This window comes from Bubalus kerabau, chromosome 5 (genome assembly GCF_029407905.1).
Source record: "Bubalus kerabau isolate K-KA32 ecotype Philippines breed swamp buffalo chromosome 5, PCC_UOA_SB_1v2, whole genome shotgun sequence".
Classification (NCBI taxonomy): Eukaryota; Metazoa; Chordata; class Mammalia; order Artiodactyla; family Bovidae; genus Bubalus; species Bubalus kerabau.
In genome coordinates this window covers 72,948,900-72,967,423 of record NC_073628.1, presented here as the reverse complement: position 1 = coordinate 72,967,423, position 18,524 = coordinate 72,948,900, and the positions used below count along the sequence as shown (strand labels likewise).

General features: G+C 38.4%; 1 protein-coding gene across 1 annotated transcript in view; it reads left to right on the top strand.

Moving 5' to 3' along the window:
* USH2A (usherin) overlaps positions 1 to 18,524 on the top strand; it is a 1,013,951-nt gene that overhangs the window by 915,523 nt on the left and 79,904 nt on the right. Inside the window, exon 65 of the mRNA XM_055581875.1 lies at positions 16,428 to 16,655. Coding sequence (XP_055437850.1) covers positions 16,428 to 16,655 — 228 coding nt within the window. The remainder of the gene's footprint in view (positions 1 to 16,427; positions 16,656 to 18,524) is intronic.

Genomic DNA, 18,524 nt, shown 5'->3' with positions numbered 1-18,524 from the left:
GTTAATACATATGGAAGCAAGTAAGGACTGAATAATCAAGTGTCATCAACCAAAAATGACTGAATAGTCAAGTGTTGGGGATATTTTTTAAGTGTTTTTGTCATTAGCTATTTTGGGTTAAATAAAAATGAAGAACCAAAAAAAAAAAAGATTACACTATAATTTAGCATTAAAATGAAGTTATTTATTGTATACACAGAAAGACATAAGAGCCTCAGTTTAGTTCAGTCGCTCAGTCGTGTTTGACTCTTTGCGACCCTGTGAATCGCAACACGCCAGGCCTCCCTGTCCATCACCAACTCCTGGAGTTCACTCAGACTCATGTCCATTGAGTCGGTGATGCCATCCAACCATCTCATCCTCTGTCATCCCCTTCTCCTGCCCCCAATCCCTCCCAGCATCAGGGTCTTTTCCAATGAGTCAACTCTTCGCATGAGGTGGCCAAAGTATTGGAGTTTCAGCTTTGGCATCAGTCCTTCCAAAGAAATCCCAGGGCTGATCTCCTTCAGAATGGACTGGTTGGATCTCCTTGCAGTCCAAGGGACACTCAAGAGTCTTCTCCAACACCACAGTTCAAAAGCATCAATTCTTTGGTGCTCAGTTTTCTTTATAGTCCAACTCTCACATTCCATGACCGCTGGAAAAACCATAGCCTTAACTAGATGGACCTTTGTTGGCAAAGTAAATGTCTCTGCTTTTCACTATGTTATCTAGGTTGGTCATAACTTTCCTTCCAAGGAATAAGCGTCTTTTAATTTCATGGCTGCAGTCACCATCTGCAGTGATTTTGGAGCCCAGAAAAATAAAGTCTGACAGTTTCCACTGTTTCCCCATCTATTTGCCATGAAGTGATGGGACCAGATGCCATGATCTTAGTTTTCTGAATGTTGAGCTTTAAGCCAACTTTTTCACTCTTCCTCTTTCAACAACAACAAAAAATGCAAGTCTCAAGGTATCTTTCCACATGTATAAGACAAAAATTTTAAGTGATAAAAGAGCCTTGTATCTTCATTCAATTGGAAGCATTTTTTTCTTTCTTGGGGATACATAAAATAACAGTGTGTCTTGGACTCCTTTGAATCCAAGGATTCAAAGAAAGAAGGTATATTCCATGATGAATATTGAAATTCTTGATTCATGATGTTTTGTTCATTCCTGTTGTATAGCAGTGATTCAGTTATATATATATATATATATATGTATATATATATATATATACATACATACATATATACATATATATACACACACACATTATTTTTCATATTCTTTTCCATTATGGTTTATCACAGGATATTGAATATAGTTTCTGTACTACACAGTAGGACCTTCTTGTTTATCCATTCTAAATTTAATAGTTTGCATCTGCTAGTCCCAAATTCCCAATCCATCCTTATCCTATTGCCCTCACCCTCAGCAACCACAGGTCTGTTCTCTGTGTTTGTGAGTCTATTTCTATTTCGTAGATAAGTTCATTTGTGTTGTATTTTAGATTCCATATATCAGTGATATTATATGGTATTTTTTTCTTTTACTTAGTATGCTAATCTCTAGGTCCATCCATGTTGCTGCAAATGGCATTATTTCATTCTTTTTATGGTTGAGTAATATTTCATTGTCTATATATACCACATCTTCTTTGTCTATTCATCTGTCAGTTTATATTTAGGTTGCTTCTGTGTCTTGGCTACTATAAGTAGTGCTGTTATAGTGATGCATGTATTTTTTTGAGTTATGGTTTTGTCTGGATATATGCCCAAGAATGGAATTGCTGGATCATATGGTAGCTTTCGGAGAAGGCAATGGCCATCCACTCCAGTACTCCTGCCTGGAGAATCCCGTGGATGGGAGAGCCTGGTAGGCTGCAGCCCATGGGGTCGCTAAGAGTCGGGCACAACTAAGCGACTTCATTTTCACTTTTCACTTTCATGCATTGGAGAAGGAAATGGCAACCCACTGCAGTGTTCTTGCCTGGAGAATCCCAGAGACGGGGGAGCCTGGTGGGCTGCCGTCTATGGGGTCACACAGAGTCAGACACGACTGAAGCAACTTAGCAGCAGCAGCATGGTGTCTTTATTTTTAGTTTTTTAAGGAACCTCCATACTTGTCTGCATAGTGGCTGTACCAATTTACATTCCCACCAACAGTGTATGAGGGTTCCTTTTTCTCCAAACCCTCTCCAGCATTTTGTTATTTGTAGATTTTTTAATGATACTATCCTGAGCACTGTGAGGTGGTACCTCACTGTAGTTTTGATTTGCATTTTTCTAATAATTTGCAATGATGAGCGTCTCTTCATGTGACTATTGGCCATCTGCATGTCTTCTTTGGAGAAATGTCTGTTTAGGTCATCTACCCATTTTTTGATTAGGTTGTTTGATTTTTGTTGCTTAATTGTATGAACTATTTGTATCTTTTTGAAATTAGGCCTTTATCAGCATTTAATTTGCATATTTTCTCACAGTCCATAGGTTGTCTTCATTTTGTTTATAGTTTTATTTACTGTGCAAAAGATTATAAGTTTGGTTAAGTCCCATGTGTTTATTTTTGCTTATATTTCTATTGCCTTGGGAAACTGACCTAAGGTAACACTGATATGATTTACGTCAGAGAATGTTTGGGTTTTTTTTTTGGTGTAGCATTGCCTAGAATTATCAGTACAATAATGAATGGAGGGCATCCTGTCCTACCTGATTGTTATATTGATCATAAGATTTCTAGGACTTTAAATATAATTTACTGTATGATTTTAGTAAATTTTTATCAGATTAAGGATAATTTCTTCCATTTTTACCTGGCTAAGAGGTTTTATCATGAATGGGTGATGGATTTTATTAATTCTATTAAAATGATAATATGTTAATCAACTTTTCTAAGGGCTAAATCCTACAGAGTCAGAATATGTCTTTTAAATGTGATGTTGGATACTACTTATTAATAATGTGACTTCATCTCAAGTGATTTTGATCTATGAAAACACATTTTTCTTATTATGTTCTTGTTCAATTTTGATATTTTCTTAAGACATGTAGAAAGTTTGGTATGTGGCCCGTTTACCTATTTTCTGGAACCCGCCCCCCCTCCTCCCCCGTATATAGTGTCAGTTATCAGTTGCAGATTTAATTAAAAAGTAGTAACAGAAAACTTCACTGGTTAAACTCTCTGGACCTGGGCCTTTTTAGAGTAAGAGGCTCATTCAGGACTTTATTTCATTTTGTTTTAAAGCTGATTAATGTATTTGAGTGCAGTTGTTTAATTTTTCCTGTTTTTTTAGAATTTCCCACTTTATGTAAACTTTCACATTTACTATCATAAAATTGTTCACATTTTCCTGTTTCCAAGGATAACCTGACCCACGAGGACTGAATGAGTATCTGTCATCCTAATACCCAAGACCCTCTGAAAAATATCATTTTGAGTGCATTACTAACAAACTGTCTTTGTAAATGTTCCATATTACCTAATAGTGTTATTTGTTCCTCATTGGCAAAAGATATTATCTTTTTCAGCTCAGTCCCCAAAGTCAAGATATGTAAGAAAACAAAAACTGTATTATATTGAATGCCCTGTAGGTAAAAGTAAAAAATCATGCCCATTATTAGATAATCCAGTTTATATATATGTACATATATATAAAGCTGTGTCCGACTCTTTTGTGACCCAATGCACTGTAGCCCTCCAGGCTTCTCTGTCCATGGGATTTCCCAGGCAAGAATATTGGAGTGGGTTGCCATTGCCTTCTCTAGGGGAACTTCCTGACCCAGAGATTGAACATGTGTTTCCTGAATTGCAGGTGGATACTTTACCACTGAGCTACCAAGAACGATCCATACATATATGTATACATAGATGTAAATAAATTTCCATGTAAATTTATATATGCATTTATATTTAAATAAATTTCTAAAGACCAAATAGTTGAAGTCAATAACAAGGCAGAATTTGCTCAGTTTTTCAATGCACATTTTTCCAGTACCTACTAGGTCTTCACAGAAAACATTTACAGAGATACTGCTTATAAATTTAACTTAAAAGATGTACTTACATTCATAAGATGCTATGCCTTTTTTCAACATACCATTCTCCATATAGTCTCCATCTGAGCCAGGGTTCAGTTCAGTTCAGTTCAGTTGCTCAGTCATGTCCGACTCTTTGCAACCCCATGAATTGCAGCACGCCAGGACTCCCTGTCCATTACCAACTCCCGGAGTTCACTCAAACTCACGTCCATTGAGTCAGTGATGCCATCCAGCCATTTCATCCTCTGTTGTCCCCTTCTCCTACTGCCCGAAATCCCTCCCAGCATCAGAGTCTTTTCTAATGAGTCAACTCTTCACATGAGGTGGCCAAAGTACTGGAGTTTCAGCTTTGGCATCATTCCTTCCATAGAACACCCAGGACCAATCTCCTTTAGAATGGACTGGTTGGATCTCCTTGCAGTCCAAGGGACTCTCAAGAGTCTTCTCCAACACCACAGTTCAAAAGCATCAATTCTTCGGCGCTTAGCTTTCTTCACAGTCCAACTCTCACATCCATACATGACCACAGGAAAAACCATAGCCTTGACTAGACGGACCTTTGTTGGCAAAGTAATGTCTCTGCTTCTGAGCCAGGGTAGTATGCACTAAAAATACCTTGTTAGCTCTCCATTGCTTGAGAATCAACCTTTTATTCTTTCATAACTTCCAGGATATTTATTGAGTGTCTTATGGATAGAAGTATCTTTTAGATGTTTAAGATACTAATAATAAAATCTAGCACTTATTAAATACCCTACATATCAAAAACTATTCTAAGATATAACTCACTAAAATTTACAAACTGAAAAAGATAGGTACTATTACTATTCCTTTTTCATGATGAGGAAACTAGAGTAGAGCAAGGTTAGGAAACACTCCTGATGCAAAACATTTCATTGATCTTGTAGTAGATGGACAAACAAGTGAACAGACAGATACAATACAGAAGATCAATTAATAAAGGAAGTACATCTATGAATAAATACAAGCCCATTCTCTTTCACAGGTGGTAATACTTATTACAAAGAAATTTGGGACAACTTGTTTCAAACAAATAATTTTAATTTTAATTAAAAAGAGTGTATATGTATGAGTTGGGAAGCTCAAGTTCAATTGCAAATCTAGTATTGATGGATTGTAAGATCTTATACAGGTAATTTATGCCATTTGGACTTTAGTTTCAACCATAAAATTAGGCAGTTGAAGTATAGTCCAGTTACAATTTTTTGACTCTTTAACCCTAATTAAAAGTTTTACTAATAGGACTTATGTATACATGGATACTTCATATTTAATCACAAGTATTATGAGTGTGTCTGTCAAAAGTTAGAAGTATAAGACTCCTTCTTTCACTGCATAAAAGTTCAAACAAATCTTTGATTAATCTTTAATTGGTACTGTCAATTAAAGCAGAGTATAATGTAGTTAAGCGGTATCACAATGTAGTTCATGAACCCCTTAGAGTCCCAGAAACTTTTTCAGGAAATCTACTAGGTCAAAAATATTTCGATAATTGATATGAGGACATTATATGTCTTTTTCAGTCTCATCTCCTCAAAGTGCACAGTGGAGTTTTCCAAGTATGTAATGATGTTTTCTCTCTGCTGGCTAGTAGAGTATATGCTTCTTAATATTTCCTCAATTTTAATTTTTTATATAGTAAATGTTGGGATATATAAAGCACAGAAACTAAAGCTTTTAGGGATTCTTATTATTTTTTAAAAATAGGGGTCCTAGGACCAAAACATTAGGACTGTGGATGCAGTTGACAAGGACATTTGAACTCAGAATAGTACAGAAATAAAACATAACTATGCCATTTGTTAGCACTGTGACTCTGGGCAAATTACTTATCTAAGCCTCAGTTTCCTTACCACTTTCAGAGCTTTGTCATGCAGATGAAATGAGATAATGCGTGTAAAGCCCTTTTTACACTAGGTATGACAACTTCCCTGGTGGCTCAGACAGTAAAGTGTCTGCCTGCAATGCAGGAGACCTGGGTTCAATTCCTGGGTCAGGAAGATTCCCCTGGAGAAGGAAATGGCAACCCACTCCAGTACTCTTGCCTGGAAAATCCCATGGATGGAGGAGCCTGGTTGGCTACAGTCCATGGGGTTGCACAGAGTTGGACATGACTGAAATGACCTAGCATGTATGGTATTTCTATTATGGCAGCCTGAGTAGACTAATACAACACCCTACATAAATTTTTCACACAGCAACCAAAGTGGTCTCTTTTTTAATTCCTTTATTTGGTAACTCAGATGGTAAAGAATCTGCCTGCAATGTAGAAGACCTGGGTTCAATCCCTGGGTGGGGAAGGTGCCCTGGAGAAGGAAATGGCAACCCACTCCAGTACTCTTGCCTGGAGAATTCCATGGACAGAGGAGCCTGGTGGGCTACAGTCCATGGGGTCCCAAAGAGTCAGACACAACTGAGTGACTAACACACACACACACACATTTTTTGTTGAGGTATAGTTGATTTATAGTGTTGTGTTAGCTTATGGTGTACAGCAAAGTACTCAGTTTTATGTATATATTTATTTATATATATATATATTAGTATATGTATATATGTATGTATATATACACACATCTTGTTTTTCAGATTATTTTCCATTATAGTTTATATCAAAATATTGAGTATAATTTCCTGTACTATACAGGAGGCCCTTGTTGTTTCTCTTTTTTATATATAGTTTTTCTGCTAATCCCAAACTCCTAATTTATTCCTCATGCCTTTCTCCTTTGATAATGAAAAGTTTGTCTTCTATGTCTGTGAGTCCATTTCTGTTTTGTAAGTAAATTCATTTGTATCACTTTTTAGATTGCACATATAAGTGATATATGGTATTTGTCTTTGGCTTACTTCAGTTACTACGATAATCTCTAGCCCCACTCATGCTGCTGCAAATAGCATGATTTAATGCCTTTTATGGCTGTGTAGTATTCCATTGTATATATGCACCTCATTTTCTTTATCCACTTATCCATTGATGGACATTTAGGTGGTTTCCATGTCTTGGCCTTTATGAATAGTACTGCAGGAAACATTCCTGTGCGTGTAGCTTTTTGAATGCGAGTTTTCTCCACATATATGCATAGGAGTGGGATTGCTGTATCATATGGTAACTCGATTTTTAGTTTTTTAAAGAAAGAATGATCTCTTTAAAACCTAAATCAAATTGTGCCACTCCCTTGCTAAAAGACCTTCAGTAATTTTCCATTGAAATTAGCATCAGGCTCTGACTCTTGGCCTAAAAGACGCACACCGTCTCGCACCTGCTCATCACTTTGTACCTTGGGCTGTTCTCCTTCTCACTCACACCCTCACTCACACTAGCTTCTCTCGGTCAGCAAAACTCCCAAGCTCATCCTTCTGCCTGAAAGTTTCTGCCCTGGTTCTTCACATGGTTTCTTCCGCAGTCTAAAGAAGTTTCTAAATGAAATGTCTTCAAGGATTTTCACCCACCCTCCTTAAGCCAAGACTCACTCTCCCCACCACCTAAACCTAAACACTAGTTCATCGCTCTACTTATTCCCTTCATAACTTGCCACAATTTTTGACTCTCTCCATTTTGCTTATAGATGGCCCATTTTTTCTCATTTTAATATAAGACTCAGGAGGGTACTGTTTCATCGCTTTTGTTTTCTGCTGTGTCCTCAGAGCTTAGGGGGGGTGTCAAGTACACAGGAAGCCTTCACTAAATGTGTTTAATCAAGGATTGAATAAATACAAGGCTGGCTGGAATGAATGAAATTTGGTTCAATGTAGTTTAGTACCCTTTTACTATAAAATAGATTGCCAGGTCATTGAGTATGCACATTTTTAATTTTGATAGATCAGAAGGACTGCTTTTTAATATTTAGTGTGACTGATTTGCTGCTTTAAAATTTAATTATCACAAATTTATTTTTTTTCCTCTTCTCTTTTGAAAAATGAGCCATTTCAAACTGTTCTTTTCCTCTCTCAGTGTTTTTATGGTATCTGAGGTGTCATCGTTCACTTTGTAAGAACCCTAGCTTTTGCTTTACAGGCTAAATTGATAGACCCCATTTGTCTATAAAGAAAACTTCTGTGAATTGAATGTTCTTTTTGCATTGCCCCCTCATTACAAAATGAATGATGTACTTCAATGAGAGAAAAGAAATACCACACACCCCCCAAGTTTTTCACATATCATTCTTCTTCTCTGAACATAGATATTTGTGAAAGTACAGACACAAAAGTATACTACATGGCACTAACACATGAATACTCTAAGCTAAACATTTTAGATTTGAAACTTATAATTTTTATAACAAACTCCTGACCAATCAATTATATAACAATACATGTTAACAATTACTTAATGGGAGGATATGCATTTATACTTTCTTGAAATCTTTCCAGTTGAGCCCTCTGACATTAGTTAGAACCCAGAACTAGGAATTCCCTGGTGGCTCAGCTGGTAAAGAATCCACCAGCAATGCAGGAGACCCTGGTTTGATTTCTGGATTGGGAAGATTCCTGGAAAAGGGATAGGGTACCCACACCAGTATTCTTGGGCTTCCCTGGTGGCTCAGCTGGTAATGAATCTGCCTGCAATGAGGGAGACCTGGGTTCGATCACTGGGTTGGGAAGATTCCCTGGAGAAGAGAACAGCTACCCACTCCAGAATTCTTGCCTGGAGAATTCCATGGACTGTATAGTTCATGGGGTCCCAAAGAGTTGGACATGACTGAGGAACTTTCACTTTCACTTTTCATTCCTGTTGTTTATACCTTTGAATTGGTTCCATTTTACTTTGTGGTCATCAGCAGCATCCCTAAACTTTTCTAGTTGATTCTAGCTGTTTGATATGTACAGGGTATAAGGGTATGGATGGTTCAACACAAACATGTCCCCGCTACCAACAGAAACCACAGACCCAGGTACATGCGATCCTGACAGGAAGTCAGGACACAGGACAGTATAATTGGCTTCAATTCAGTCCAGTTGTCATAATCTCCACCTGGATACAAACACTGTGTAAAGAGTAATTTGAAATTTTGAAATGGAGCAAACATTCAATACATTTTTAAAAAAAATCTTATTCCCAAGGTTATCATGTTTCAATTTATAGGAGCAGAAACTTTGTCTCTTAAGACTATGAGCTGAACAAGGCACATATTTGGTGTTATCATACACAGTTGAGGAATAATGGCTTCGACCTCTTTGTACGGCTGCCATAGTCACTTATGTGTAATATCTGTGACGGTGAGCATTTTTATGCCAACATTATCTAGTTTACAATTGTAAATTTACTGTTTATAGCATATCCTTTTTTTTCTTTTTTTCAATTGAAGTATAGTTGATTTATAACATGTTAGTTTCAGGTGTGCAGCAAAGTGATTCAGATATGGGGTGTGTGTGTTCTTTTCAGATTCTTTTCCCTTATAGGCTATTAAAAATATTAAGTAGAGTTCCCTGTGCTATACAGTAGGTCCTTGGTATGTATCTATTTTATATATAGTAGTGTGTATATTTTAATCTAAACCCCTAAATTACTCTTATTGTTTATTTTATATATAGTAGTTTGTATCTGATAATCACAAACTCCTAATATATCTCCCTGGTCCCCCCTTTCCCCTTTAATACCTATAAGTTTATTTTCTATGTCTGCAAGTTTATTTATGTTTTTATGAGTTGATTTGTAGCATTTTTTAATATTCCACATATAAGCAATATAATATATTTGTCTTTCTCTGGCTGACTTACTTCACTTAGTATGATGAACTCTAGGTTCATCCATGTTGCTGCAAAATCTAATTCTTAAGAAAGCACTCTATCACCTTTTACATATGAAAAATCTATACATTTTGGCTGAATAATAATTAAATTAATTATTTCATCTAAACAGATTTATTATTTTACCACCCACTAACCATGACCTGTACTATGACAGGGAAAAATTTTAAAGTTCTTCCATCATTCCTTCAAATAATAGAGTTCTTTACTTATTTATGACTATAATTCTTTCTTAAAATTGTCTCTAATGTTGTTGATTGTTTCCTACCAAATATGGTCCAAAAACTTTAGGGTGACATTCCACAATCCCTTCCAGTCATACCACCCTCTTCCCTGCCTTAATCCCCACTATTGCCCTATATCCACCACTCTTTGGCTCATTCAACTCTTAGCTCTTTCCCAAACGTATCCTGCAGTTTTTCTTCTATTCTTTCCTCCAATCCTGCACACATTTTCATCTACTCAAACTTTACATCTTTCCTGTCTTATATCAGATGCCAATGAAGTTTTCCCCAATGCCTTACCTCCTCCTTTCCCAACTAGAAGTATCCCCTCAGTAATTCCCTGATTTTCCTGGCACTCAGTTATAGCATTTACTGTACTCTGAATTGTGTGTGTCCGTATGCATTGTTGATGCGCTCTATTAGATTATAAGCTCCTAAGAATCAGAAGCCTGTCCTGTGCATCTTGTATCCCCCACACCAGCCTCGTACCAGATGCCCCAAAGAACTGAAAGAATTGAAAGCAGCTCCTGGCCAACAATGCTAAATGTTTCCACTGGCCATTCTGGGACCTCTGTCATGCCACTAAGCTGTGCTACCTAATAAACACACTGTTCACATGCGTGATGGTAGACCACGAACCTAAAGGGTATTTTCTTCTACCTTTCTTATACGATCAGTCTATCTGCTCCTTGGAAGAAAAGCTATGACAAACCTAGACAACATATTAAAAAGGAGAGACATTACTTTGTCAACAAAGATTTGTATAGTCAAAGCTCTGGTTTTTCCAGTAGTCATGTATGGGTGTGAGAGTTGGACCATAAAGAAAGCTGAGCACTGAAGAATTGATGCTTTTGAACTGTGGTGTTGGAGAAGACTCTTGAGAGTCCCTTGGACTGCAAGGAGATCAAACCAGTCCATCCTAAAGGAGACCAATCCTGAATATTCATTAGAAGGACTGATGCTGATGCTGAAACTCCAATACTTTGGCTGCCTGATGCGAAGAGCTGACTCATTTGAAAAGACCCTGATGCTGGGAAAGATTGAAGGCAGGAGGAGAAGGGGATGACAGAGGATGAGATGGTTGGATGGCATCACCAACTCAATGGACATGAGTTTGAGCAAACTCTGGGAGTTAATAATGGACAGGGGAGCCTGGCGTGCTGCAGTCCAAGGGGTCGCAAAGAGTCAAACACAACTGAGTGACTGAACTGAACTGAACTGATCTTAGATTCTGGAGCAACTCTACATGTACTTAATGTGTCATCAAAAAATGTCGTCTTTATCCCACCAACCAGGAGATCTGCATGCAGAGATGGCACCCATAAAGTCAGTGGATGTGTGAAATCAATGGAAATTTTCTTACTATATTAACATTTTGCAGTCTTGGAAGTCCATGCTTAGATAACCATGAATAAGCATTCAAGGTTGATAATTTGGTGATGGGTGATAGAGAGATCATTTCTGTATTAAGACTGATTTGATTTTTACAAAATAAGTACTAGATATAAATTATATTGATGAGCTTTTGGAGAACTCAAAAATTAACTTTATGAATGGAAAGGAATATAGACTGATAACACTTCAAATTATCTGGCTTTCAGAAATCTAGAAAAATATCTTGTGTTGATTTTTTAATGCAGTAAACTGTATACAAGTCATCCAGTTGATTGGATGTACTCTGCTCAAAGCCATGAATTTCAAGTGATACTAAATGAGAGGTTTTTCTATTTCTTATGTTTCAGTTGTAACTAAGCCAGAAGCTTCTCAATAGCCATTCCTTTATTTTATCATTATGACAAGGTAACTATAACTTTTGATAAAACCGAGAAGCAGTATCCAAGTGGTTCAACTGAAGTTAATATATTTATAATTATAGAAGTTAATATATTTAGATCTAGATTTCTCTAAAGCTTTCTGAAAAAAAAAAAAGCAAACTTTTGATATGATGTATTTTTTGGCTCTTGACATTCATGAGAATTAAGGAGGCAAGGTAATACTGTACAACCAGGTAAAGACTGATAAACCAAAAGTCACCCTTTTAAATGAGGAGCCCAAGATAAGGGGTAAAGGCAGAAGAAACCTCATTGGCTGGGAATAAAGTTTAAGGTGACCAGAAAGATTGGGCTTCCCAGGTGGTGCTAGTGGTAATGAACCCTGCCAACACAGGGAAGGTGAGAGACATGGGTTCGATCCCTGGGTCAGGAAGATCCCCTAGAGAACGGCATGGCAACCCACTCCAGTATTCTTGCCTGGAAAATCTCATTGACAGAAGAGCTTGGCGTGCTATAGTCTATAGGTTTGCAAAGAGTCAGACACGACTGAAGTGACTTAGACTTAGCAGGAAGATTAACCCTTTCCAGAATATAATAAGCACACATAAAACTTGATGAGCACAGCAGTGCCCAGACATCACTGCTCTAGTTCATTACCAGGAGCAGAATAAAAAGAGTCTTTAGGGCCAAGGAAAATGGGTTCAATGAAAATGCATCTTAAAGACCAGAGGGAAGGCTCTGGAAACTGCTGGATCATCAGATCAATAGACTCAAAGATGACTAAGTTAGGTTGCTTTATGCAGTTTAAACATTTGTGCAGGGAGTCTCCCCATGCAGCCTTTTATTGACAGCTACAGATCAATGGTAATTTTTGATCATTTTCAACCTACATAAACCTATTGACCCCATGGCCACCTTTGGGGCACTTCAAGTCATCAAAAATAATCAGAGGAGATGGTATAAAATTGTCAGGCTGGCAAAGACTCCAAGTAGTTTCATGTGCCCCAGGAGCAGAGTTGAGAGGTTAAAATGTAGTTCAAATTGCCCACAGAACCTCAACTGGCAGAGTGTTCCAGAGAGTCTTGTCTTATGTCTCATAAAAGGACTCACTAATTTGTATCCAGATGCTGCTGCTGTTGTTGCTTAGTCACTCAGTCGTATCTGCCGACTCTGTGACCCCATGGACTGTAGCCTGCCAGGCTTCTCTGTCCACAGGTTTCCCAGGCAAGAATACTGCAGTGGGTTGCCATTTCCTTTTCCAGGGGATCTTTCTGACCCAGGGATTGAACCCCCTTTCCTGCAGTGGCAGGCAGATTCTTTACTGCTGAGCCATCAGGGAAACCCATCCAGATACTGACTCTCATGCATATCAGATTAAGAACAAAAAGCGTTGTCTCATGGAAAGTATTAGGTTGCAGAGAACAGATTATTTCTGTTTTCCTTTATTGAGTCATTCTTTTCATCTGCTGCCTAATGGAAGTGGTTAATACACTTCTAGAATTTTTTAAAATAGGTACATTATGTGGATGTAAACGTGGATGGGGCAAAGACAAAAGGGAAGCAGGTATAAGTTGGTAGCCCAGAGGTCAGGAGTAACAAAAACATGTATATCTAAAAAAAATCAGTAGGACTGGAAAGCGAAATAAAATGACAACAATGGAGAGAAAAAAGGAAGAGCCTTGAATTAAGATCATCTCCAGAGGGAAGGAGGACAGGAGCAGCAGAGGAGTAGAAGTAAGGAAGATGGTTTTTAATAAGGACTTTTCCCAATCAGGGGAATAGCCTGCTGCATCCCCAAAGGAAGGAAAGGAACCCCAAGCATGTAAGATCCGCAGGGCTCAAGCACATATTCTGAATTTAAGGAAAATCCCAAGTAACTAAATAAACAGGCAAGACACAACCCAATCTACAGAGATTTTATAGTGCCCAGATTTTATAGTAAGATTCCAAACTAGGGAACTCTAAGGTTAGAAATCCATTCAGGGAAGAATGACATAAATGATTTCCCGGAACGTCTGTTGGTATTGAGATTTGGTTATTGCCACAGGATAAATTTATAAGGATTGTCCTGCCATTTTTAAGTTTTCTTTATTTTTTATATAAACTTTACTAAGTGCTGACAAAAAGTGTGGCTGCCACTGAGGTTTATTTAAAGCATGTGTGTGTGTGAGTGTGTGTGTGTGTGTGTGTGTGTGTGTGTGTGTGTTGTAACTTTGCGGAAATAACAAGTTAACATAATACGAAAATTTGTCATCAGTATAAAAGTATGATATAAAAATTCTCCTTCATGTTCCCTTTATGTTTATCATATATGATTATTCTATTTTTTAAGAAGATATATAGACCAAATTAAGCAAAACAACCACTGTAATCACCTTTTGTAGGAGTCTACGTATAAACATTTCTGTGTTAGGCATGCATGAACTGAAGCTCAAGACCTGCAGGTCATATTTCCACATTAGATGGTGGAGGTTTTGAGGCCAGAGCGTTTTCAGTACTTCTGCTTTTAAGGATCTGGCTATAAATGTTTATTAAAAGAATCTATAATGAAATCAGTTTTGTTATTTTTTAAATGGTTGCCTGGAGTGTGTTGGATGACTGAACGTCGGTTGTTAATCATTGAGCACTCTTGGTACCAAAAGTGTTTGATAGTATTGCCATCTAGGGGCTGAACGGAATTCTCAGCTCTGAAATAAACTGTAATTGAGCAGGTGCTGCTATTGACAATATACATATGTTTTTGCTTTATTGCCCACATGCTTTTCATGTTTCTTATGACAAAAGGATCTCTAAATGTCCCCCAGCAGCCTACCTTTTTTTTATATATATAATCTGTTAGAGGTGATTACTATTTGCTTTGGAGCTGATGCTTTTTTGGCATCTATTACCGAATATTCTGAACAAAGAATTGTTCTTTTTTGCATTATTAATCTTGCCCATGTTTGCCCTATTTCCACAGAAAAGGAATCATTTATCAGAAAAGAATGTTTGTAATCGGGACTTGTAGCATCTTCAGCTTTAATATTCATTATGGTCATTCTAGTTCTGTGCTATATTTATCTAAAAGGCCAATCCAATGTTGTTGGGGAAATAAGTTTTAAATATTTATGATCTAACTTTTAATATTTCAAAAAAGAGAAATTAGTATTTCTGTAAAATTTGTTTCAGAGTCTGGTCGCTTAGCAAATGTTTAAATATTAAAAGATTTCAAGAGGTTAACGTGTAATATCATAATAGGACCTTATTGAAACAGGAAAATTGACTTTACAAGTTTTTGATAAGTAAAGGAAATTATATTTCCTCTGTTTGTGTTTAACACATAATAAACATTAACTCATACCAACTTTACAAAACTTATCACCAAGGATGTGGGGAAACAGTGTCAAAAATGATTTCTACAGTGTTTTGATTTTGTCTGACCAGGTTTTTTTTTGAAAAGTGGTTCAGTTGGATTTGTTTCAGAATTATTCTAGATTCTATTCAAAATGTTATTTGGATGCCCTCAGAAAGAATTTCCATACACATGACTTTGGTTTTCTCTGGTACCTACTCTCAGAAATAATTTCCTCTTCTTCATCTCACATTCCTCCTCCTGTGCCCAACAAGAAAAGACAATTGGAGACTATCTGTCACATTTAAGCATCAAATAAACCAAAGCTGACCTCATGCACCATTAAGTGTAGATATTCTACTAAACCAGTAAAAAGTTCCTTGTGATTATCCACACCCAATAGGTACACAACAGAGAGAGTCTGTGGGTGTGTGTTTGCCTATACACACATTACTGGTCACTTGCAGACGTAATTTCTATCTGTAAGCAGGTATTTCCATCCAGCCCAATCCTAAGGAAAGAGCACCTTAGGATTCTTGGCAGTTTAATTAAGCAAAATATGGTAAATGCTGGTCTCCAAGCAGAGGATAACTCATCGTGCTATTCTTCTTTTTTTAATTTTAAATTAAGAAGAACCAAACACTCAAAACCTAGCTAACAATTATTTTTGGTAAATTAAATAGTTTTAGTTAGCATGTTTTTAACAAATGAGATTTTCACACTGATATTAATAGTAGACTGCTCTCTGGATGTTTGTGCATTTATAGTTCAGTTGGTGGTGGTTTTCTTGTGTTTATTTTATTGCCTTTGTAAAATGTATATGCACACCAAGAGAGTGAAAGAGGATACTGGAGAGATGGGGAGAGTTTTCTATATGAACAAATAGTTTTGGGGTTTAAAGAGAGAGAATTAGGCTTGCTGTGGTTCAATTTCTAGACCCCTAAGATTATCCCATTCCCTGCCATGCAACTTGGTACCACTGATTTCCATCATAAGCTGGACGTGACACTGACCTGAAACATCTTAGATTTTAGTATTGTTGTAATTATATATCACATCCCTTGGGTTGCAAGCTCTGCAAAAGCAAAGATCCTATCTGATCTGAGGTGTGTATGTATGAAATCACACAACATTAGGTAATACATTTAGCGTGTGAAGAACAAGAAAACACCATATTGTTTTCTTAATAATTCAAAGCTCTGCTGTGCTCTTTGTGCTGCCAGTGGTGAGATACCTTGTCCAGAGAAGGACCTTCTAGCCACCAGTAGCAGTTTTCCAAAAGGAAACTAACCTGTTCATTTTCTTCCAGGGAACCAGCTATCAAGCCCACCTGTTTGGTTTGGAACCCTTCACCACATATCACGTCGGTGTTGTGGCCACAAACCAGGCAGGAGAAGTTTCAAGCCCCTGGACTCTGGTTCAGACCCTCGAATCTTCCCCCAGTGGGCTGAGCAGCTTCACAGTGGAACAGAAAGAGAATGGGCGGGCATTGCTGCTGCAGTGGTCGGAGCCTGCGAGAACCAATGGTGTGATTAAGGTAAAGTCTACCCTGGATATGTGGTCGTGTTTGGTGTTCTCCAGATAAATCGATGAGCCCTGACATGCCATCAGGTCACTGCGGGAACACTCCCTTCACAGTCTGGTTAATTCTTCCCGATAGCTCCTCCAGGCGCTTAATCATAGATCAGAGAAAACTAGCTCACATGTGTTATGCTTCCTGCGAACCCGACGCTGGCTAAGTACTCTCCATGGATTATCTCATTTAATCCTCACATCAGCCCTACGCAGTAGGTATCATTAAATCTCACCAGGCACATAAAGGCTAAATCATTGTCCAAGGCTAAATAGCATTGCGATGATTGATTTGGGATTTGAAGCTAGGAAGTCACACCAGAACTGAACTCCACATGACTGTGTTCCTACTACGTCCTGAATGGTCCTGCCCGACTCTTTGCTCAACCTTTCTCTAATGTGCACTTTGAATGGCGCTCACTCAGCAGGAAACAGGAAGCCCCACATGTCTGCTAAGTCCCCAGTGTCCCTATGTGGCCAGGAGGTGCAGTCTTGTTAATATCACATATAACTCAGGCTTCACCAGTCTCTGAGCCCAAATGAGGTTGCATTTCCATTGTTACCCAAGTTAGGATGCTTTGAAGCATCACCCACATGAGAAACAGCCTCATCTCGCTTCTGATTTTCTTCCACAATGGTAGTGGCGACTCAGCTGTCCACCTATTACTGCCTCACCCCATAGTCTTCTCTGGCCCTGGACCACTACTCAGGCCCTCACCAACTGCCTTGTACAGGCTGGGGCTGCAGAATTTCCATCCGCTACACCTCTCATAGACACTCTGCCTCTCCTTGACCACTGTCTCTCAAGGTGGCTGAGACTCAGCTATGCCTTTGAGTAAAGCTTCCCTGAAACCCCTACGAGGAGGATGCCGGCAGGAAATTACCTGCAGCGGTGACTTGGAGCCATAACTAGAGCTCGCAGCCCAGACCCGCTCGCATGGGCCTTCTTGTAGGCTGCCTCGCCGCCTGGTGTGCTGGATGCTTCTCTGCCCACCTCCAGGCCTACTGCAGGCAGCACAAGCAACTTCTTTCTCCCAGCCCCCAGTGTGTGACACAGACTTCACCAACTCTGGGACAGGAGGCCTGAGCCTTAGGAACCATGGCTTTGAAATCTAAGCCACAGCGCTAAGGTTCCCAGCAGAAAGAAGAGTTTCTTTTCTCACACCCATCAAGGCATCCCTGACGAGTATTTGCTTCCTGTCCCAGCATCTGCCTTTTCCCAGAATGATTGACAATAAAAATATCTACTCCTTATACCTGCATTTGCATTTGCCAAATATTTATTGAGCTTCTACTAAGTGCCAGGCAATTATTCAAGAGTGAACAAGACAGGCACGGTCCCTCCTGTTACAGACCTTACGTGTGTGTCAAACAAAAAACTAGTACACAGATAGACCAGAGATCTTCAGAGAGTGGTGAACAGAACTAGCGAATTAAACAGAGTAATGTAATAATTCCTGTTCAGTCTTTAGAATGATCATTTGAACTGAGTTGACATTTGAGCTGAGCCCTGAATAAGACAGAGGCAGTCATGTGAAATATGAGAACAGTAAATGCAGGACCTGAAGCCAGGGATGCTCTTGGTGTCTTCACATCAGCGAAAGCAAGCCAGTGTGGTTGAAGCAATGGCTGGGGGAGGTGGGGGAGGGGATAGAAAGATGACACTAGAAGAGGTTCAAGGGGTCAGCAGGGAGTGGATGGTGCGCAACCTTGTGGTCTGTGATCAGGGGCTTAGAATTTATTCTGAGTACAGTGAAAAATCATGGAAGTGTTTAGGCAAAGGAATAGCCCAATCAAATTTATATTTTTTTAAAATCACTCTGGCTCCTAGGTA